Raw genomic sequence first — 25,155 nt, 5'->3', positions numbered from 1 at the left:
CGCCCGAGTGTGACTGCGTTGATTTGTGTTCTACCTGCTGCTAAGCAGCAAAAGGGACCTTGTTAAAATTTCATGATAATTACGGCTTTACCGCCAATTTCAAGCAGCTCTAAGCTCTAGGTTTTCTTCCCTGGCTTTCACATACAGCCTTGTTCTGATGTCGCAGCTATGGGACACTTCGCTCGATAGAAGATGATCTTGCACTGAATGGGTTACAGCCGATCTGTTGTTACCTCGGCTTAAGTGTCCCGGCCGCAGAGCGCAGAACTTTGAGGAATTCCTTGAACACAACGGGAGCGGATGCAAATTTCCATTACCACCACGGAGCAGAAAATAAATGGATGACTGAATCAATGTTCCTGGCACAGAATAAAACATGCAGAATGAAGAACGGCTCCCAAGCTGCTCATGACTCTGATCTAATATACGGTCATCCAGAAATTTGGCGTTTTCTGAACTCTCGCTGTTCCTCCAGGGCTGATTGAACAGGTCTCGGTACAGCTGGCAACACCTGTTTATTAGTCCCGGAGGACTTCCTAATATTACTACTGAACTTTTCCCTTAGTAATCCGAGTTTCTGTGTCTGCTGCACAGCTTCATGCTCCATACCAAGTATCAGGTGGTCTATCCTTTCTCCTTTCCCCACCTTCCATCCGGCGTTCCAGCTGAAGAAGGACCATGTGGTTTTACTGAATACCAGCTTCTCCCTGGTGGCCAGTGTCATATCTGTGCATCCAGCAGGTGACGTTAATCCCAGCCACATTCTGTATAGCAAACAGACTCAACATGATGTTCGCACCGACTGCTCCTCATTCAGAACGACCACTTACCACTGAATCGAGACATCCGCCTGACAGCAGGACGCTTGAGCGTCCCCACGGCAACAAGCCTTACACAGACGGGAGCGAACCGGGTATACGGAAGACCATTGCAGCCTAGCTGTAGCCCTGCTCTACCAAAGGGTAAGTCCGATTACCAGCTTCCACATCTTGCTTTGAGATTTGGTTCAGAATATTTTTTTTTACCTGTTTTCCTCCTCTAAAAACTAGGTGCGTCTTATGGTCAGGTGCGTCTTATGGAGCGAAAAATACGGTAACTAAAAAAAAAAAAAAAAAAAAAACAACCATCACCAGCATTGTTGTCCCCAACAACTATTTTCGAGGTGCTCAACCTGACTGTTTTTACTTGCCACCCGGCTCTTGAAGCCCAACAGAGACCTATTACAATATAATAAACATTGTTTCCGCTATTAGAACTGGCACTATGTGAGCACTACAGCCAGCAGTGTGTGTTAGACCACTAATAACCAGTCTGACCAGTCCTGGCAGGTGTGGGCAATAACCTCCATAATTTTTCAATATTATTACAAAGTATTACAACTGCTCCTATCTGGCTACTTCTTCATGCCACCCAGCTGGCAAAATTTTCTGGGGAGAACACTGACCGGGTAGCCCAAGCCTCTCCCTCTCTATACAGATTATACCTTGTACTGCTTAACTAGGCTGGTGCTAGCAAAATCAGGGAGGAAGGGACAAAAAGCTCTGAGCCATTCAGAGTTTACTAGAACCAGCACTAGGATCTGCTAGATGGGGCTGCAGGCAATATAGCAAGGAAAACGCACCCTGGGATGAATTTTAATTGTTTTTTTTGACAACCACAGACCACTGCAATTATTACAGATTAAGAACTTCGTGGTTGGCGAGTAATACTGGGGTTTGTAATTTATTTAAAATAAAAAATTTTTTTACAATGAAAGGTGTCTTATTAAAATTTTATTTGCGGGCCCTGAGCGTCGGGGCATGCTGGCACTTTTGGCAATCTAATGAAATTCCTAAAAGATAGCTTCATAGCTTGATTTACAACTATAGTAAAGGCTTCAAGTCATTTCACAAAAGGCCCAGTTTGCACAGAACGGTTTTCAGTGGTTTACTATAAAATGTCAAAGCAAAAAAATAAATAAACCACATATTTTAAAATTGGAGACTCGATCACTACAACCACCTACCTGTTACACCCTATTCTGCTACTTTCCAACCAGCCTGGATTTCTGGGATAAATTAGTCAGTGTCATTTGCACTTCCAACTGTACAATGGCCATTTCCAATCTGATAGGTTAAAGGAACAGCATATCATTTTGCTTATGAAACACTCTGCTCTCAAATAGATTCTCCCCTACATATGGGACTACATGATACAATAAAAGATGAATTTGCATGTGCAAATGTGCCCACTGAACTTCAACATTTTATCCATCATTGTAATTGTATTGAAGCTCAACTGGAGAAGAGGACTTTAACATGGACTGTGCGCATCAATTGGTGCACTCTTCACACTCGCGGGGGTATCAATAAAAAAAAAAAAGAATTTAAGATTTGTGTTGGAGGAGGTAAAGCTGAATGCCTATGGTCAGCATGTATTCCTATGAGCCCCGATAGATAATAACCTGTTATACTCCTGGCCGTGTACATCCCTCCACCTTTCAATTAGGAGGTACTCAAGAAGGCCTCTACATTCATTGCACTCTCCTTGCATGTCCCAGTGGTCTGCATGGGAGATTTTAATGCAATTATGGACGAGGGTCTTAATAGGTGGTGGGAGATGTTTCGGCAACAAGTGGGAGCCCTTTCCTGTTTGCCCGTCAGTTCACCGGGATACATTTAAAGCGTTCCTTTGTGGAACCTTGGACAACCATGTTGAGGGCCAAAAAAAATCCTCCAACGCGGAGGATTCATGGCTAGATCAGGCCTGTCGGGACATGGAACAAACATATTTGTCAACAGGACTCTCTGCTGACCTGCCAAATTGGCTGCATGCACAGAAGGAATGAGATGATTATTTGTTAGATAAATCTGCCATTAGCTCCTATTCTCCAAACATGATGTATATGCATAGGGTGATAAGAGTGGTAGCCCCATGGCATACTTGGCCAGGATGGAAATGCAAAACAATACTGTATCTGCCATTTCTAATTGGTCGGGGACCACTCATTTCCAGACTGAGAAAATTGCTATAGTATTCCGGGCCTACTATGAGGACATGTACACCTCCAGGGCAGACAACTCCAGAACCCAGTTGCATGACTACCTGTCCCAAGTGTGTCTCCACAAGCTCTCATTGAAGGCTGTGGATTCCTTCGAGGCCCCCCATTACTGTACAGGCGGCAATAGCATCTCTTAAATGTAAACGGGCCGCGGGGGTGGATGGACTTCCCATGGAGCTGTACAAAAAAAATAGCACCTTTTTTTATCTTGAAGTTAATGGAGCACTAAAATGAATAAATGAATTCTATGAGGCAGGCGCTATTCCGCCATCCATGTCTGAGGCAGCAATAGTGGTCATCCCTAAGCCGAATAAGGGCCCACTGTTACCAGAGTCCTATCGGCCCACTTCCCTGTTAACAACGGACACAAACATTTTAGCTAAAGTACTTGCCATGAAACTAAATATGGTTATTCCTCAGCTGATCTACCCAGACGAGACAGGGTTCATGCCGGCGAAGTCTACGGCCATCAACCTCGGGCGCCTTTACACCAATTTACAGATGCCTGGTAGTCACGGAGATGGGGCAGTGGTTGTATCTCTAGACGCAGACAAGGCAGCTGATTTCGTGGAATGGGAATATTTGTAGGCAGTCATGTATAAATTCAGCATTGATCACAGGTTTTTGATCTGGTTGAATTTTATTCTGCCCCAGCTGCCAGAATTACCGTAAACGGTCATACCTTGTCTGCATTCTCGCTGGACAGGCATAACTAGACACACGGTTACACCTGGTAGATAAATTTGGTGGATTATTTGGCCTGAAGATAAACTGGTCCAAGTCTAGCATTTTCCCCATTGGTGGGGGGCCCTGAATAGTGTTGCTAGGTGTTTCCCCCCCTTGCAGGTGACGTTAAAATTTAAATATCTGGGAATATGGATTACAAATTCGCCTACGGACTATATATCGCTAAACATGGATCCAGTGATCAGTTATCATCGAGCCAAGATCTCTACCTGGATGAGGTTGTATCTGTCAGTGTCAGGCAGCATCAATTTAACTAAAATAGTTCTACAACCAAAATTCTTGTACATACTGCACAATTCCCAGTTTATCTCCTAGGATGTCGCTTCTCTCAAATTAATAAATACATGTCCTCTCTGCTCTGAGGGAAGAAACAAGTACATATCAGAATGACCTCCTTATGTCATCCTCAGGTGTCTCGAGGCCTGGCCCACACTGACTTTAGGGCTTACTACTTTGCTACGCAGCTGATCCATCTCCTGGGGAGGATTAGAGACTCTCCAACAGCTGACCTGACGAGTTTCCTTAGAGGATGTCCAGGGTGTGACAGACCACACATACATGCATGCTGGGCACTAGAGTTACGAGAATGATCCCACCATTGCTTAAGCAGGCGTTAATTATCTGGAACATCGTAAAGGGGACATTGGAACCTGCGGGATTGAATGCAAGCACTCCACTATGGGCTAATAGCACACTCCCGGAGCATTAAAAATTACGACAGTTTCCAACCTTGAGGGCCGGGCGAATTACCTCCCTTGGAAAAGTGTATTCCAATGGGGTCCTCAAATAATTTGCATAATTACAAGTATGATTTTCATTTACCAAATAACCTTTTCTATACATACCTGCAGCTTCGTCACGCCCCGACAGCACAGTTGGGAAACACTCATATCACCATTAGTCCGGACCCTCTTAGAGTGCTCCTTAGACAGGTGGGTTCCACTAAAACCATCTCACTATTATATGCCAATATACTCTCTCTACTTAGACCTGACGATTTGGGTCGACTGTGACGGGGTTGGGAACTAGACTTTGGACCTTTGACTGACAAGAACTGGAACAATACGCTCGACAGTGTCCGACACTTTCTGGCATCTGCTCTGGGGCTGCCCTGTGGTTAGAGACAGATGGTGTTGTATATACAAGACACGGGAATTGATATTCCACTGCTGTACCCCAAGACTTATTTATATTTGTTTAGGGAGTTGACTTGCTATTAGGGAAGAGTTGAACCAGATATGTCCTTAATCTTTTCGCTCTGTCCAAGTTAGCAATTGCTAGAGTGTGGATGGCACAGGATGGGCTAGACTTTGGTTCCTGGGTAGTCCTAGTTAATGTAGCTGTGGGGCATGAGCGCTTTACTCTACCGTTCCGAAACACAATGGCAAAATACTTTAAGGTATGGTCGAGATGGGCAAAGTCAAGATATGCAGAGCGGTCTCTGGCTGTGAACTTTGACCATATTTGATGTCTTTCACCTTCTCTTGCTGTATCTTGAGACTGCTTCTCCTTCACCCCCTATACGTATTTCCAACATCACTGGCTGATCACAAGTAATCACCTATCTCATTGTCTTTAACTAGTCTTACTATTACCCCTACATTAAAGAGATTAAAGGAGCTGAACACAATATAATACTTGTTATTTCATATTGTCATGCAGGTGTTATGTTTGTATCTTGATGTACAATGCGATATCTGGATTGTTGTTATAGTCTATTCTAATATTGTGCAATGCAGCACATCTCGGAACTATGTCATGTACTTCTTTTTTTTTTCCTCTCTCTCTCTCTCTCTCTTTTTGTACTGTATTTCAAAAATGTCAACAAAAATATTGATTAAAAAATGATAGGTTAAATTAATTAATTTAACAAAGGTATACATTACTACGACACAAAAAAACAGCATGGTACTACGTTTCATAGTGGAGAAAAAAAATGACAGTTGACAGTAAGTAGCAGGTAAGAAGCATGGTGTGCTATTTTCTAAGGAGGGATGCAGGCTAGGTCATCCCAGAGCTAAAGCCAGCACTGCCAGAATGTATTCTAAACTGAACATGCTATATAGAAACAAACCCTGCCTATCTCCTATAGTCACAAAATGCACAAGTGAAGCTAATGTCAAGTATAGCACGGTGGCTTTATCTCTGTGGCGCTTGTTTACTCCCACATTCCAAAAACATACTGGTAGGTTAATTGGCGGCTATCAAATTGACCCTAGATCTGTGTGTGTGTATGCTAGGGAATATAGACTTTGAGCTCCAATGGGAACATAAATGACCTTTGAAACTTACTGGAGGTAGTGAGCTGAAGAAAGGGAAGCTACTAGTTATATATATGTATATATAAATATATATGTGTGTATATATATATATATATATATATATATATATATATATATATATATATATATATATATATATATATATATATATATATATAAAAATTGTTCTGATAATTAGAGATGAGCGCACTCGTATTTCGTGAATCCGAGCCCACCCGAACGTTTCCGATCCGAGCCGGATCCGAGACAGATCCGGGTATTGGCGCCAAATGAAAACCTGAAACCGAGGCTCGGAGTCATAATCCCGCTGTCGGATCTCGCGATACTCGGATCCTATAAATTCCCAGCTAGTCGCCGCCATCTTCACTTGGGCATTGATCAGGGTAGAGGGAGGGTGTGTTAGGTGGTCTTCTGTCCTGGTAGATCTCGTGCTGTGCTGTTTAGTTCTGTGCTGTGCTGTGTTCTGCAGTATCAGTCCAGTGGTGCTGTGCTCTGTCAATTTTGAGTTCAGTGGTGCAGCTGTGTCCTGTGCTGTGTCCTGTTCAGTCCAGTGGTGCTGTGTCCTGTGCTCTGTCCTTCTAAGGGCATAGTTATTTCCCCATTATTCCCCATTTTCAAAAAAATTATTAAAAAAAAAATTAATTATAACAAAATTTGCAAAACCAATCCTGCAGTATAAGTCCATTGGTACTGCAATATTACCAAGTTCACACATTCTGCAGTATCTTGTGCTACATATAATGGAGACCAAAAATTTAGAGGATAAAGTAGGGAAAGATCAAGACCCACTTCCTCCTAATGCTGAAGCTGCTGCCACTAGTCATGACATAGACGATGAAATGCCATCAATGTCGTCTTCCAAGCCCGATGCCCAATCTCCTAGTAAAGGGCATGTAAAATTCAAAAACCCAAGTTAAGTAAAAGTAGCAAAAAGAGAAACTTAAAATCATCTGTGGAGAAACGTAAAGTTGCCAATATGCCATTTAAGACACGCAGTGGCAAGGAACGGCTTAGGCCCTGGCCCGTGTTCATGACAAGTGGTTCAGCTTCACCCAAGGAACTAAGCCCTCCTCCTCCCCCCCCACAAAAAATTTAAGAGAGTTATGCTGTCAGCAACAACACAGCAAACAACTCTGCCTTCTAAAGAGACATTATCACAAATCCCCAAGGCGAGTCCAAGGGTGTTGGTGGTTGTCAAGCCTGACCTTCCCATCACTGTACGGGAAGAGGTGGCTCGGGAGGAGGCTATTGATGTAGCTGGCGGTGTGGAGGAACTGGATGATGATGATGCTGATGTGGTTATTGTAAATGAGGCAGCAGTGGGGGAAACTGCTGATGTCCATGGGATTAAAAAGCCCATTGCCATGCCGGGTCAGAAGACCAGAAAATGCACCTCTTCGGTCTGGAGTTATTTCTATCCCAATCTGGACAACAATTCTATTGCCATATGTAGCTTATGTAAAGCTCAAATAAGCAGGGGTAAGGATCTTGCCCACCTCGGGACATCCTCCCTTATACGTCACCTGCATAACCTTCATAGTTCAGTGGTTAGTTCAGGAACTGGAGCTAGGACCGTCATCGGTACAGGGATACCTAAATCCCGTGGTCCAGTTGGATACAAACCAGCAACACCCTCCTCGTCAACTTCCTCCACGATCTCCATCAGATTCAGTCCTGCAGCCCAAGTCAGCAGCCAGACTGAGTCCTCTTCAATACGGTATTCATCCGAGGCATCCTGCAGCGGTACGCCTACTACTGCCACTGCTGCTGTTAGTCGGTCATCTTCCCAGAGGGGAAGTCGTAAGACCGCTAAGTCTTTCACAAAACAATTGACTATCCAACAGTCGTTTGCCATGATCACAAAATACGATAGTCGTCACCCTATTGCAAAGCGTATAACTGCGGCTGTAACTGCAATGTTGGTGTTAGACGTGCGCCCGGTGTCCGCCATCAGTGGAGTGGGATTTAGAGGGTTGATGGAGGTATTGTGTCCCCGGTACCAAATCCCGTCGAGATTCCACTTCACTAGGCAGGCGATACCAAAAATGTACAGAGAAGTACGATCAAGTGTCCTCAGTGCTCTAAAAAATGCGGTTGTACCCACTGTCCACTTAACCACGGACATGTGGACAAGTGGCTCTGGGCAAATGAAGGACTTTATGACTGTGACAGCCCACATCCCGTTCCGCAGCAACAGCTGCATCAGTAGCAGCATCTACAAAACGGCTGCTCGTGCAAAGGCAGGCAACATTGTGTATTACAGGATTTAATAAGAGGCACAACGCTGACAACATATTAGAGAAAGTGAGGGAAATTATCTCCTAGTGGCTTACCCCACTTAGACTCTCATGGGGATTTGTGGTGTCAGACAATGCCAGTAACATTGTGCGGGCATTACATATGGGCAATTTCCAGCACGTCCCATGTTTTGCCCACACCATTAATTTGGTGGTGCAGCATTACCTGAAGAGTGACAGGGGTGTGCAGGAGATGCTTGCAGTGGCGCGCAAAATTGCTGGACACTTTCGGCATTCAGCCAGTGCCTACCGCAGACTAGAGGCACATCAAAAAAGCATGAACCTGCCCTGCCATCACCTCAAACAAGAGGTTGTGACGCGCTGGAACTCCACCCTCTATATGCTGCAGAGGATGGAGGAGCAGCAAAAGGCCATTCAGGCCTACACAGCCACCTACGACATAGGCAAAGGAGTGGGGATGCGCCTGAGTCAAGCGCAGTGGAGATTGATTTCCGTGTTGTGCAAGGTTCCCCAGCCGTTTGAACTTGCCACACGAGAAGTCAGTTCAGACACTGCCAGCTTGACTCAGGTCATTCCCCTGATCAGGCTGTTGCAGAAGCAGCTGGAGAAAGTGAGGGAGGAGCTGGTAAACCATTGCGATTCCACAAAGCATGTAGCTCTTGTGGATGTAGCCTTTCGTACGCTTTGCCAGGATCCGAGGGTGGTCGGTCTTTTAAAATCAGAGGAATACATTCTGGCCACCGTGCTCGATCCTCGGTTTAAAGCGTATGTTGTGTCTCTGTTTCCGGCGGACACAAGTCTACAGCGGTGCAAAGACCTGCTGGTCAGGAGATTGTCCTCTGAAGAGGACCGTGACATGCCAACAGCTCCACCCTCATTTTCTTCCACATCTATGGCTGCGAGGAAAAAGCTCAATTTTCCTAAAAGACCCGCTGGCGGGGATGCTGACAACATCTGGTCCGGACTGAAAGACCTGCCAACCATTGCAGACATGTCTACTGTCGCTGCATTGGATGCTGTCACAATTGAAAAAATGGTGGAGGATTATTTTGCTGACACCATCCAAATAGACATGTCAGACAGTCCATATTGTTACTGGCAGGAAAAAAAGGCAGTTTGGAAGCCCCTGTACAAACTGGCTCTATTTTACCTGAGTTGTCCCCCCTCCAGTGTGTACTCGGAAAGAGTTTTTAGTGCAGCGGGGAACCTGGTCAGTGAGCGGCGAAGGAGGTTGCTTCCTCACAACGTTGAAAAAATGATGTTTATAAAAATGAATAATCAATTCCTAAATGAAGTACAGCACTGCCCTCCAGATAGTACTGAGGGACCTGTGGTTGTGGAGTCCAGCGGGGACGAATTGATAATGTGTGATGAGGAGGAAGTACACACTGTAGGGGGAGAGGAATCAGAGGTTGAGGATGAGGACGACATCTTTCCTCAGTAGAGCCTGTTTAGTTTGTACAGGGAGAGAGGAATTGTTATTTTGGTGTGGGGGCCCAAACAAACCAATCATTTCAGCCACAGTTGTTTGGTAGGCCCTGTCGCTGAAATGATTGGTTTGTTAAAGTGTGCATGTCCTATTTCAACAACATAAGGGTGGGTGGGAGGGCCCAAGGACAATTCCATCTTGCAACTCTTTTTTTGGCATTATGTGACCATTCAACAGTCGTTTGCCATGTTCAAAAAGTAAAATAAAATGTCAACAAATTCAAAAAATTAAACCAAAAGTAAAATGCCCTGTCATAATTTAAGACAAGAGGTATTGACGTGCTAGAACTACTGTAGTGTTTATATGTTTTAAACACTACACTTGGAAGTTGGAGGAGGTATTGTGGCCCCGGTACCAAATTTAGTACCGGGGCCACTCCACTATGCAGTCCAGATAGAGGTGTATCAGATATTAAACAACGTTGACTGTTGCTGGAAAATTTTTAAATAATATTGTGGGGACCACTACACTATGCAGTCCATAAACTTTTTTGGTAGAATTCAGACCCGTGGAGGGTTTTTAAATTATATTGTAGTGACCACTCCTCTACGCAGTCCAGGTACAATTTTTGGTGTAATTAAGAGCAGTTGATGGTTTTCTTATTATATTGTGGTGACCACTCCTTTACGCAGTCCAGGTACAATTTTTGGTGTAATTAAGAGCAGTTGATGGTTTTCTTATTATATTGTAGGGACCACTCCTCTACGCAGTCCAGATACAATTTTTGGTGTAATTAAGACCAGTTGATGCCGGTTTTCTTATTATATTGCGGGGACCACTTCTCTACGCAGTCCAGGTACAATTTTTGGTGGGATTCAAACCATTTGAGGGTTTTTAAATTATATTGTGGGGACCACTCCTCTACGCAGTCCAGGTACAATTTTTGGTGGGATTCAGACCATTTGAGGGTTTTCTTATTATATTGTAGGGACCACTCCTCTACGCAGTCCAGATACAATTTTTGGTGTAATTAAGACCAGTTGATGGTTTTCTTATTATATTGTGGTGACCACTCCACTACGCAGTCCAGAAAGATACCTCGTTGCAACGTTTTGGACTAATAACAATATTGTGAGGTGTTCAGAATACACTGTAAATTAGTGGAAATGATTGTTATTGAATGTTATTGAGGTTAATAATAGCGTAGGAGTGAAAATAAGCCCAAAAACTTGATTTTTGAACTTTTTATGCTTTTTTAAAAAAAAAAATCCGAATCCAAAACCTCAAATCCGAACCAAAACCTTTCGGCAGGTGTTTTGCGAAACAAATCCGAACCCAAAACCTCAAGCAAATCCGAATCCAAAACACGAGACACCAAAAGTCGCCGGTGCACATCCCTAGTGATAATACACAGCAGTCACCGGAGTCTCACACAGGCTGGCTATTGCCAGTTGTCAGGATGGCTTTAATAGTTTGCTGCAAAGGTGAGGTTAGGGAAGACAGTTTCATGTCACAAGTCAAACACCATGGCAAGACTGAGCACAGCAACAAGGCACAAGGGAGTTATACTGCATCAGCAAGGTCTCTCACAGGCAAAGATATCTAAGCAGAATGAGGGGTTTCAAGATGAGCTGTTCAAGCTCTTCACAAAGTAACAGGCAACGCTGAGGACCATAGAAGCAGTGGTTGGCCAAGGAAACTTAGTGCATCAGATAAAAGGCACATTATACTTATTTCCCTTACAAATTGGAAGATGTCTAGCAGTGCCATCAGCTCAGAACTGAAAAATAAACAGCAAGACCCAGGTACACCCATCTACTGTCAGGAGAAGACTGGCCAGAAGTGGTTTTCATGGAAGAATTGTGGCCTAAAAGCCATACTTTTGACGTGGAAACATGGCGAAGTAACTCAACAATGAACGATAGCATAGGAACTGAGGCTTAGAGAAATAGCAGCAGGTGCTCAGCACTGATGTGTCAAAGTTTGAAATACTTGGCTGTAACAGAAGCCAGTTTGTTCGCTGAAGGGCTTGAGAGCAGTACAATAATGAGTGTCTTCCGGCAACAGTGAAGCATGGTGGTGAGTTCTTACAAGTTTAAGGCTGCAATTCAGCAAATGGAGTTGAGGTTTTGATCAGGATTAATGGTGTCCTTAATGCAATACCATCAAAGAGTAGGCTCCAAATTTAGTTTGCAGCAGGACAATGACTCCAAACATACAGCCAATGTCATAATATCTTCAGCGTAAAGAAGAACATTGAGTCCTGAAAGTGATAATATGGCCCCTACAGACACGTGAAATCAACATCATCGGGTCTGTCTGGGATTACATGAAGAGACAGAAGGATTTAAGCTAGCCTACATACACAAAACATCTGTGGAAAGTTCTTCAAGATGTTTGGAACAATCTCACTGCCAAGTTCCTTCAAAAACTGAGTGCAAGTGTAACTAGAAGAATTGATGCTGTTTAGAAGGCAAAAGGTGAGTGCACAAAATATTGATTTGAGATATATATTTATATATCTCTAACAGTACTTTAACCACCCAGTGCTCACCAAACTTCAACATTCACCGTATAGCGCCCCAGTGTGCAATAATCCCCAAATTGCTTAGAAAGAATAATGGGTTCTCTTTACCAGTACAAGTTATAGGAAAATTATGATGTCCCAGCCAAGCTGTAGATCGTTTCCTTGGACTTCCTGATCCCAGCCAAATTGGCCAAATCTCTCCACCCAGTTGGTAGGGACCTGGACCCATCTTCCTTGCTCTAGCAGGCTCATCAGGTTAACAGATCCATGAGCAACTCCAGATTCCTGGCAATAAGGTGTAGCTGCAAAGATGGGCATCAGAAGCATTGTTCGGAATAAGGAACCACACTGCAGCTGGTAAGAGACAGGCTCTTGATACCAAGCTCCCGAAGCTCTACCAGCAGGACCATATTAGGTTTTCAAAATTTCTCACAAGGATAATCCCACCCTGCATGTCTTGTCCAATTCAGCTGTATCAGGATTGGCTAAGATGTGTCTAGGGCAGCGGTTCCAAAAGTGTACGCCAGGACAAACAAATAAAAAGAAAAAAATTAAAATTCTGGCGGAGCCTGGGATGCAGCATCCTTTTTCTCCTCACAGTTCCCCTCTCACTGAATGTTGACATTGACGTCATCACGTACAACATATTCTGTGAGGAGCGCCGCAGAGTTGAAGAAGGAAGGCCAAGTAAAAGAACAGAGGGGAAATGGTGTTCGGAAACAGTGATTGAGGGGCAAAAGAATGAAGGAGGGCGCAGTGTAATCGTGACGGGGCGCATTTCTGCAGTTATTGTTGTTTTATTTTCTTTATCATTTTAAAGCTGTAAATTGTTGTTTGACAGAATTATAATTGAAAAAATATATATAAAATATTATTTTCCCTTGGATTTATGTGTATTATTTTTGCAAACAACTTCAGAAGTATTTCTGACCTGACCTAAATACTTATTAAAAAGATTGTGAACCGCCGAATAGTTCACAAGGTTTCCTCCCACCTGGTGCTGCCAGCTGACGCTTCTCTGATTCAGTGTGTCTATAGTTAGTAGCGGTGGTTTCCGGCTTGATTGTCTCACACTGCAGGAGCCTGTTCTTGTTGCCCCTACTCCTGCACATATAACAGCTTCTGTTGCAGAAAACGAAGGAAGCAACTTCCCTACAATTCTCCCTGAAACAACAAGGAACGCCGGTCCATCCTCACGTATGCTTCTTCGCTGCTGAGATGGTGCCTCAATATCTGTTAAAGTCAAAGTAAGAACAATGGAGGTTTAGACTGAATAATGAACATCGTGATGCAAGGTTAATCCCTTACAAACTTTTATGATGCTGAAGGGTCTTCAGATGCTGCTGGCTTGTGTTTGGGCAAATAGATGGGGGATGTAGGTCTGGAAATAAAGAAGAAGAAAAAAAATCGCCAATTTGTAATCCACTGTAATGTATATATGAAAACCATATGGCTTTATTTAAGAACACGGTGGGTCCTTTCAAGCTATTCTCTAGCAGTTTGTCCATAGTCCAAGGATACTATGAAGAGATTAATAAAACTAAAAGAAACTACATGATGTCAAACCAAACCGTTCATATAAGCATCACACATTATAAATGTTCAAAGTTGCAAATGGGAAAGATCAACCCACTCGTTACAAAGCTGCCCCTAAGAGATGGCCTGCTCAGAAATCAAGGAGTGCAGCACCTCCCATCCAAAACTGATATCGCTGAATGGCAAAGATTTGATTCTGTAGAACTTTGTTAAGATGTGCACCAAAGACCAGGTGGCCACACGGAACAGCTGCTTAGCGGCAGCAGCATTGCAGCACCAACTGATTTAGTGAAATGTGCCTCACAGGCACACTGCCCCAATGTAAGTCTGGGGAATTACTAGAATAACCCACCTGACAAAAGATTGTCCAGAGAACATTGAGAACCATATACCAATGGAGACATATTGGGTGGAACCAGCAGATCATCTTGGGTTGAAAAGAAGGCTTAGTTAGGTAACTTAACTCCGCCTAAATAATTGAAAAGGTGGATGCTGGAAGTGATCTCAGTACCAGACTGACATGCCATGGAGCCACTGGGTGCTCTTGGAGGCTGACATACATCACTCACTACAAGGTTTGCACTTCAGGGGTAAAAAAAAAAAAAAAAAAAAATAGTATAGAGACTGTACTGCAGGAACAGCAGTAACTGGTCCCTCCTGTGAGATCAGGTAGGAATTCCTTTCAATTCACACCAGGAGATGTAAATCTTCCAGATTTTGCAGTAATTCCTTGGTGAAACAGGCTTTCTAGTCTTCATTATCTGCTAGATCACACTGTAAACGAACACCTTGGCCTTAATAATAATGGCTTCAGCCGCCATTTAGATAAAGCTTGCCTAGAAAAACTTTGGTGGAGAAAGGGGGACTGACTAAGCAGTCTGATCTTGAAAAATGGCATCACGCCCACTGCTATGCTTAAGATCAAGTTATACCAAGACCTCCCAGGCCAGTTAGGTGGCACAAGAATCACCCTCTCCTGATCATCTTTTAGCACTGACGAAAACATTTCAAACAGTGGGAATAGATGGACCAGTTGAAAACTATAAGAAACATATATTGTATCCACTAGGCACACCTACGTATCCCTTGTACTGGTGCAGAAGCGCTCCACCACGTGGTTCAACCAAAATGCAATCATGTTGAAGTCTGGATGAACACCAGCTGCCGGAATACCTCTAGGTGGACAGTCCATTCTCCACAATAAAGAGTCTGCCTACTGATTAAGTTGGCTTCCCAGTTCTCTACCCCTAGGATGATGACTGCTGAAAATGCCAGAATGAACTTTTCTGCCCAACAGAAATTATCAGCGGTCTCTCTCATTGCTAGGGTAATTCAGGTACTTCCCTGGTGATTACTGTATGCCACTGCGGCAGCACTGTCTGACAAACTTTATTAAAAAAAAAAAACCTGCTGTCCTACGGCTAGTCTTGTGAAGACAAAGACCCTGAAACCTGTGCTGAAGCTCCACTGCCCCCATCCATAGAAATTGACACACGTAGTCACCAATGCAGAATCCCAGATAGCAAACGGTCAACCTCTTATGAGGTTGCTGCTCCTCAGCCAACAGTGAAGTGAAACGCGCAACTCAAGAGACAGTCTGCAGGTTCAACTTGCTATATTTATCTATCATCCTAGGCATCCAGAATGACTTCCAAACCACCAAGGCCTGAAGTGTGGAAAATGAGCAATTTTTCACTGTGGTAAGAGTGATGGGGGAACCATTGATGCTGCAAGATAATTTATGCTTTTATACTCCTGGGAACAGCTAAGAGTATCCATCAAATGTAGTGGCAATAAAGCAAAGCTGAAAATAGCTAAGATTGGTGCCAGAAACTGAGGAACTACCAGAGACAGTTGAGACTGCCTCATTGTAGGATGCTACCAAGAATTTAGCACACTAGGGCCCGACTTACCATGCCAAACCTCCTTTACAGGGCACTGAAAAAACAAAAGGGGAGGAAGCTTATAGGAGAGAACTTGTCAGTTTTCTTCCGATAGCATAAGTATGTAGGTATGTGTCTAACTGCAAGAGAAATCACGTTTCAGAAAAGTATAATTACAGCACATACATTTAGTATTCTCGGTGGCTTAAGTGATCCACATATAATGAACATATTTACATTACATCATTCCCATATTACAGAGTATAGACAAGTCTATCTAGGTGTCATCGTTCCCGTGTTTATTTGGAAAACTTGTTTACTAGGAGCAATAATGCTCCCCTACATTAACTTATTGCGGATATTGAAAGTACTGAAGAGTATATATAATCTATTTCATTTTTTAAAAACATAATCAGAATTCTGCCATGCTTAAATCAGAAGTTGCTGTGAACAAAGTTCTCCTCCCTCCACTAGAAACATAAGGTTTGTGAATGCTTGTATAAGTCTTGAGCAGCTGCTCAGATTAACATTTCAAAGGATGTGGTCTTGTCACGACTTACCCATCCACATTCCATTGCCATGTCACATGCGCCGCTGCCCGGCACTTCCGGGCGTCCTCTCACATGGCGGCAGCTCAGGGCGGGGTTTTCAAACTTGCTTGGCTATTTGAACAGCACACTGACACTTGTCCAGTGTCAGAACAACTTTGTTGCCAGCTCCTGACCCCTGGTTTTGATCCTGTGTCTGATTCAGTCCCATTACTTTGGATACGCATCTCATTGTCTTCTGCGTACCGAATCTCTGCGTGCTGACCACGCCTGATTGTTTTACTGTGCACTGATCCGGCTTCCATTCTACTCTGCTTCCGCCTATCACTGGGGGCAGGTCTCCATCTGCATGTATACAGCCTTGACATGGTTGCCACTTCTCCCACTCCACCATCTCCAGGGAGAACTCCACTAGTACAGTTCATTTCTCTGCAGTACTACTCCCTGGGGCAACCCAGAGGACTGCGACCTGCGAGTTCCCGGCAGCAAAGTCCATCCTGCCTTGCGGCAGTTCTTGGTGAATAGCGGGGAACTCGTTAGACTCTGCACCTCTGGGCCTGCCAGCGTCAATCAGGGTTACAACCTGAGTCCATATCTTCGTGGAATGTAACAGATCTATTTCCTGTGGTAAAGTAAACTCCGCCCAGAGGTTTGATACTGTAACACAAGAAAAAATGTTCTTTTTCCTGCCCTGCTCCCAAGGTTAGAGGGAGGACTGTATATATGAGGTGGTCTGGAAGGCAATTTAGGGCTGGTTAACATGTGAAAATGAATGCAATGATGGAGTTTTGAATTGATTGAATGGAATACTGTTCAAATGTGTAAATGTAAGGTATGTGTAAGTATATATGTGTTTATGAGAGTTAAGGGAAAAAGCTTGTGTGGTTGGTAGATTTAAATGGAATAGCTCAGTTTGAGTTTACTCTGATTTGTATGTGATATTGTTATATTTGGGCTGGATTAGTCTAGTAAGAACTGGGCCCTTTTGATATGAAAGTTCCATTGGCAGTACATTAGGCCATTACATGCACATCATCATAATCATTTATTTATATAGCGCCACTGATTCCGCAGCGCTGTGCAGAGAACTCATTGACTTCATTCCCTGCCCGATTTGGGGGGGTGGGAGAAGAGCCAATTTTTGATAACAGCCAATTAACCTACTAGTATGATTCTGGGGTGTGGGAGGAATCCCACGCAAACACAGGGAGAACATACAAACTCCACATAGATAAGTCCATGGTCGGGAATTGAACTCATGCACTTTGAGGCAGAAGTGCTAACCACTTAGCCATCGTGGTAAGCACATGTGCTTAAGATGGCTGACTCCTGTAATGCTTTATAATTCTTGGAATTCCTGTTATATTTGGGATGGATTGTTGAAATAAAAAAGGTAGCATTTGAGTTTGTTGCAAAACAAAATTAGAATAGATGTCTTGTGTAACATGCCTTGCTGGCTCTCACTAAATGTCTTTTGTGTAAAATAGATATTTGTGGTGGACGTACAAGTATATTACTAGAGGTTTAAGAACTGGCCCTGCTCATTGATAGTATTGTTCAGGAAGTGTTCAGATTGTTAAAAGGTGGTTTGCAATGGAAAATTTTGAAATAATACAGTTTATTGCTGGAGAAATTGAAATAGTTAATATGGCAGCGATGTGAGTAGAAGCTACCATGCTTGCAAAATGGCTGCCATCTAGTAGCTTCCATGTGAATGGAATGTGGATAGTGAATAATGACTGTTGCAAAGCATGATAAAGTTAAACTACCCCCCCCCCTCTCCCTTCCCCAGCTCACTCCCGCCTCCAACTCCTCCACATACTCACACAATACATTCACACACCTGGAACAATAGGTAAAGCTTGACTCACACACATGCACTTACACAGACACAATGAATTTTATATTTATACAACAGGCAAACAATGTAGTGTATTGTACGAAAATCTATTCTATGCCACCAATGTCAGAAGAGTAAATTAAATCTGCTGAGTTTGTATAAAATACTGTTCCACTGTCTACTTTTATAATATACATACATTTTACAATTAGAATGTTAATTAATAATACAACACATTAAAATGAAGCTACATCTTGTGTGCTGTTTTTCTTGAAAAGATAAACATAAATTATTATATGAATATTAGTCCTGTGGATTTAGGGGAAAATATGAATTATATTTCTTTGGTTAAATCAGAATTATCCTTGTGAGGAGTTGATTGACGGTATTAGTCAAGAAGCGTTATTAAATGGTCATCCATACATTTGCCAGACTGTTAGGGAGATTAGAACCCTATACCCCTAGAATAATCACCCTTCTTACAGTCACCTAGAATTTCTATGGCCTGAATTTGCCTGACATATATTCTGTGCATTGACTCTGCCTTGATTCTGCCCTCATTGAGAACAATTTCCTGAGCTTTGACAACTGAATCTAGACTCCTGCTGAAAGCAATTTCCAGGATATTGACCACTGAAGCTTGCCACCTGTCCTGACCACATACCTGGACAGTTACTGAATCTTCTTGCAATACCCAAGCTGGCTTACCTTCTGATATCCTCTACTAGACTTGCACAGTGCTTAGTGTCCTTCCCATTTTCCTCCCTACCTGAATCACACATATTTTGTTTTTCAATGGTGTCTCATAATCTCCTGCCATGGATCAATTCTGTCAGCTATCCCTTGATCTTTTCTGCATTTCCCTGGAATTTTTGAAACTGAACTTGTGATGAAAGTTCAAAAAAGAGTGCCAATGTTCTAGGGCTAGGGTCAAACGAGTACTAGTGACCTCTAGGGGGGATGGGAGTTCCACTATATTTGAAACCTAGTAGTGGCCTGGTAAAAGGCAATCAGTATAGTGTTTTAAGTGTCTTTTTTAGTAACAAAAGTAAACAGATTTTCAATTAGCAAGCATAAGCTAGAATAAACTAAAACATAAAATACACAAAGTAAATTGATCACGTTATATATGAAGAGCAATCACAGAAAATCACCATGAAATGTTTAATGTTTTTGCATAAATCTCCCAAATGCCAAATAATTCACCCTTTACGCAAGATTTTAGGTATAGAGGTAGAAATATCTTGATGTATTGAACACACATCTCTAAAATTAAGATTATAGCTGTGATATTACATTTATACACTCACTTTCACAATAGATAAGGATCCAAGAAGAAGCACAATTCCTACACCTCTAGAATGACATATATATATATATATACACATGAAATAGTAATAAAGCGTTAATAAACAATATCAATAATTGTAACGTCCTTTGCACATGTTATTAACAACTTTAGTCTATTATATCATGTACCCATATATTACTTCACACTGAAGAATGAAAACAGGAATTTACATTTCTGGTAACCAGTAAGCCCTTACCTTTTGATTTAGAAGTTGAAGCACTTTTTTTTTGTTTTGATTGTTTATGTCCTGGACTTTTATTGTTTAAAATAGATTCCATTTGAGGCAAATGTTCTCCAATTAAAGGTTCTTCATCCATACTATTCTTTGCTTGTGGCAATGCATCCTTTTTTAACAACGCTTTTCTTTTTAGTTCCTTCTGTATTTGAGATGTACCTTGTTTATTTTTCCTATCCACTAAGAAGTCATGTGACTTAATATGCTTTTGAATGATTTTGGGCTGGATTTTTTTTGAAAAGTCTTCATTCAGGAAATCATTTTCATTGGAAATATTCTGTACATTTTGCTTGTCTACAGACATTTCTCCACTGTCTGTAGAACATAGGTTTTTCACAGATTTTGACTTCCTGGGGTGTGGAGGAAAGATCTGCTTAAAATTTGACACATCTTCTATTTCAAAATCTTCGTCCACATCCTCAACCACAGCTAAATCAAAAGAAGGATGAGAACAACCAATTAAATATGCTATCTTACAATGTTTGCTGCCCATTGTGCATAACTAAATTAAAAGGGGTTCTACATTTGGACAACAAAATCCATTAAGACCCCATAATAATGCTAATAGCCATTCAGTACTAATGAGGAGGACTCCAGTTATTCATTTCTTCTACACCATGAGCTCACAGAATAAATCAGCCCTCTACTTTACGTAACAGATGAGTGGCAGTGCAGTAACATCCTTAATTAAGTTATGGTCGCCCCGTAAGATAAAAATATGAAAATTAGCAATTAACTTAAATTTATTTTTTTTGACTACAGAATTTATTTCTATTTTCTGTCACTAGTTACATAAAATTTCCAATACACTTACCTCTTGATTTAGAAAGTGAAGCTTCGTTAGTCTCAAAGCCCGAAAGAACAATCTGTTCTACAACAACACTCTTTCTAGACGTTTGACTTTGTTGATTTGATTGTTGATGTTCTATCATTGTATTGTTCAAAGAGTCTTCTTTAGGTGAATGTTCCTCAAATAAAGATTGGGCAACACCACTTTCAGCAAGTGGCAAAGCAACATTTTTTAACTGCAAATTTGTTTTATGTCCAGTTTGTTTTTCACTTGAACCTTGTTTAGCTTTCCTTCCCTCTAAAAGGACTTTCTTTTTTAAATTCATAACTGTAGTCATTTCTCCTGAGGGACTATAGGTATTATTACTAGGTTCTTCATCTGACTGAATATCGTTTTGTACACATTCCTCAGGATTTTTTAAAGAGCATTCTTTCAGGCAAACATCACTAGAAATACAGGGAACCTTTTGCCTGTGCACAGACAGTTCTGCACCTTTTATTAAATTTAGGTTTTTCTTTGCTCTAGAGTTCACAGGACGTAGCCGAATGACCCGTTGATTAAAGTCTGAGAGGTCTTTAATTTCAAATTCTTCTTCAACATTCTTAACAACAGCTGAAGAATCAAAAGGGTCAGAGGCAATCGGTGAAAACCTAAGTTTTAAAAAAAACAAAAACAAATAAAAAACAAAACAAAACACAGAAATATTAAAAGGCATATTCCATAAAGGACAGAAATTGTACTATATCACAACATATATACTGTGTGTGTTTAATTGTAATAATAGATAGATATATTTATATATGGAAAAAGAGATCAGATGGTCAATAAGCGCTCCTTCAAATGTTAGGGGATAGGGTCTGGATGCTGCCACTGTCTCAATTTGGGATAACCCTGTTCTTCTCCAAGATATTCAAATCAAAAAAGGACCTGCGCTCAACCCCAAACGGCAAGAGCAGCAATAATTCAGGAATCCCTTCCTGTGTACCATGCAATGTATAATAAATTAATGCGCTCAAATTGCCTAGAACAAACCTATAATATAAATGGAAACTATTTATAGAATTAGATATTTAACATGAAATAGTGCAGAATGGTAAAAACAGTGAATTTAATTAGTATAAATAAACAGTTCCAGAGAAAAAGGAGGAATGAATATTTCCAACGATAATGGGATTTGGTGCATGAATACATACATGAAATGAAATAGAAATAGCAATAGGAATAAAATAAAATAAAATAAGAAAATAAAAATACAATAAAATTAAAATAAAAGTAAAAAAATCCGGAAAATGCAAAAATGCAGTCCAAATAGAAGCACTCATGAAAGTCCTGGTGGAAAAATAACTAAAAAAATGACCTAATAACGCAAAAAGCAATAATCCCAAATGGGGATACAAAAACTGTCCAGATACCTGATGTGTGCTGCGGTCATCCGGCGAATATCACTATGGTAGACAGGATGAAAACAGGAAGGCTAGCGGTGGAGCTCACGGGAACAGATATTGACTGTGTCCCTAGCGATGCTGCAGTGTGATGATGGAGAGCCTGGCGTGCGTTCCACAGTGGAACGCATGAACCGGATATCCTGTGACGTCACGAATGTGGGCGTGTCCCAACGCGTTTCATCTGCAGGAGCAGATTTCTTCAGGGGATGTGGTATGAGTGGAGCATCTGATGTGCTTCCTTATATATTGACAATAAATGATTGTTTGATAGAGTGTAATTGATGATTTGTTACTGAGCCTACAGAAGAGCTTAATTGTCCATTGTAATAAAATCTAAACGCCAACCAAGTCATATGAGTATACAGGTGATAATACGTCTATCATAAACAAGGTGGTAGTTATAAATGTTAAAAATGTAATTACATACCAAAGGTTAATATAAGCCAATTGAAAACCCTAATATGGATTTGTGTAACAGATTATATTGATAACATTAAAAAAAAAAAATAAACATATAAAGGCGACCACGATCGTATGATATATAATAGTTCTAACATGTAGTAAAACTCCATTTATTTCTGCATAAGCTAAGATGTTTAATTGGACTGATAACAAGTCAGAATAATACTAATAATAATTATAAATGTAGGGCTGATACATACATGACTGATGCTTTAAAACCTCTATGACTAGCTAGCCTAAATGATGACAATGATAACTATTAGGATAATTAAAATAAATGGATGAACTGATTCTAATAAGTAACTATGTTTATATACATGAGGTTAAACATATCAAAATAAAATGAATGGCAATATTAGCCATCATTAAAACACATAAAGAGGCATCCTTCCAAGGTAAGTATAAATTGTAAAGGATTTCCTACATGATGGTTTAAGGAGATACTACATCATGGTAAGCGAGAGGTGGCGTGTCCTGCCACTATTTGTCACTCTATTGGGATAGATCTACTACATGTCTACTACTGTACTGAATATTCCCGGGAGGTCTCCCATCCCGGTACTAAGCCAGCTCCAACCTGCTTGGCTTCCAAGGTCGACGGAGATTGGGCATCACCAGGGTGGTATGACCGTAGTATGCATGGAGATACTTTACCCAAGGGGACAAAAAGGCATAGACACTACATGTCCACAACTTGCAACCAATGTAGATAAGATGTTTCTAATAGTGAAGACATATTCTACATTGAAATGTCGAATTCCATATTCAGTCCTCGTGGTGATAAAGTGTCAAAATAGAGGATCAATTTACTTTCTTCTTTATTAATGTTTTTAATGGGGTCCCCTCCTCGCCAGTTATTGTATACACATTTGATACCCAGAAACTCCAACCCAGTAGGATCACAATTATGTTTAATTTTAAAATGGCTGGAGAGGTGATGTTTATCGAGCCCATTTCTTATGTTTCTGATGTGCTCACCAATTCTGACCTTTAAGGGTCTGATTGTTCGGCCTATATATTGCTTACCACATGGGCATTGTATGAGGTAAATGACGTTCTTGGTGTTACACGTTATAAAGTCTTTGACTAAGTACTTTTTTTGATTGTGAGATGAGTAAACCTCAGTAGTTCCTTGGGTACTGTTATGTTGGATTGTACGGCAGTTAATACATTTGCCACAGTGGTAAAAGCCTGGTTTCTGTATATTTTTGGTCAGCCAGTTGGGGTGTACAGTGTTATCTTTAATGTGATTTTGGACTAAAACCTTCTTGATATCTGGCGCTTTCCTGAAGACTACTTTGGGTTTAGCTGAAATCAGAGGACCTAAGATTTCATCCTTCTGTACAATATGCCAGTGTTTGTAAATAATATGTTTCAAGTGGTTTGCTTGATTAGAAAAATCTGAAACAAAGTATATTTGGTTATTCACAGGGACTGCTCCTTTGCAGGGATTGGGTTGTAAAGGTATTTTATATTTGAGTAATTGATTTCGATCAGTATTTTGAAGCTTGTTAAATGCTGTGTCAATGATACGATTATCATACTGCTTTTCCTGGAATTGTGACTTGAGTTCAGTACCCTGAGTGATATAATCCTGCAAGTTACTGCAATTGCGTCTAATCCTCGTGAATTGACTAAAAGGAATGCTTTTAAGCCACTGTGGATGGTGATGGCTAGTAGAAAGGATATAACTGTTAACATCCACTTGTTTCCTATATGTTTTGGTTGTTATACTGTTATTTTGTATGAAGATTTCTAAATCAAGAAATTCTATAGATGACTGACTATAGTTGGCAGTAAAATGTAGGCCATAATTATTGGTATTGATGTGACTGAGAAATTGTAAAAGAGAGGTTTCTGACCCATCCCATATGATGAGGATGTCATCAATGTACCTATTCCACAGCACTAGGTTTCTCTCCCAGCTATTATTTGACCAGATGTTTTGATTCTCCCAAAAACTCATATAGAGATTGGCATAGCTGGGGGCAAACCTAGTGCCCATTGCGGTCCCTTGTATTTGCAGGTAGAATTGGTCCTGTAACCAAAAATAATTGTGTTTCAGAATGAATTCAATATTTGTCAATATGAATTCTATCTGTCTGTTGTCCAGTGTATGGTCTTGCTCTAGAAAGTGCCGTGTGCTAGTGATACCTAAATCATGTTTAATAACAGTATAAAGCGAGGTTAAACATGATTTAGGTATCACTAGCACACGGCACTTTCTAGAGCAAGACCATACACTGGACAACAGACAGATAGAATTCATATTGACAAATATTGAATTCATTCTGAAACACAATTATTTTTGGTTACAGGACCAATTCTACCTGCAAATACAAGGGACCGCAATGGGCACTAGGTTTGCCCCCAGCTATGCCAATCTCTATATGAGTTTTTGGGAGAATCAAAACATCTGGTCAAATAATAGCTGGGAGAGAAACCTAGTGCTGTGGAATAGGTACATTGATGACATCCTCATCATATGGGATGGGTCAGAAACCTCTCTTTTACAATTTCTCAGTCACATCAATACCAATAATTATGGCCTACATTTTACTGCCAACTATAGTCAGTCATCTATAGAATTTCTTGATTTAGAAATCTTCATACAAAATAACAGTATAACAACCAAAACATATAGGAAACAAGTGGATGTTAACAGTTATATCCTTTCTACTAGCCATCACCATCCACAGTGGCTTAAAAGCATTCCTTTTAGTCAATTCACGAGGATTAGACGCAATTGCAGTAACTTGCAGGATTATATCACTCAGGGTAC

The 25,155-nt window shown here is 41.2% G+C and overlaps 1 protein-coding gene across 25 annotated transcripts in view; it reads right to left on the bottom strand.

Moving 5' to 3' along the window:
- CENPC (centromere protein C) overlaps window positions 1–25,155 on the bottom strand; it is a 295,773-nt gene that overhangs the window by 123,801 nt on the left and 146,817 nt on the right. For all 25 annotated transcript variants that reach the window (XM_075203541.1, XM_075203629.1, XM_075203558.1 and 22 more), the window contains 2 exons: window positions 20,491–21,116; window positions 19,638–20,105 (listed from right to left, as the gene is read on the bottom strand). In XM_075203541.1, coding sequence (XP_075059642.1) covers window positions 19,638–20,105; window positions 20,491–21,116 — 1,094 coding nt within the window. The remainder of the gene's footprint in view (window positions 1–19,637; window positions 20,106–20,490; window positions 21,117–25,155) is intronic.

The sequence above is a fragment of the Mixophyes fleayi genome, chromosome 1 (assembly GCF_038048845.1).
Source record: "Mixophyes fleayi isolate aMixFle1 chromosome 1, aMixFle1.hap1, whole genome shotgun sequence".
NCBI lineage: Eukaryota > Metazoa > Chordata > Amphibia > Anura > Limnodynastidae > Mixophyes > Mixophyes fleayi.
This window is presented reverse-complemented; position numbering and strand designations above follow the sequence as displayed.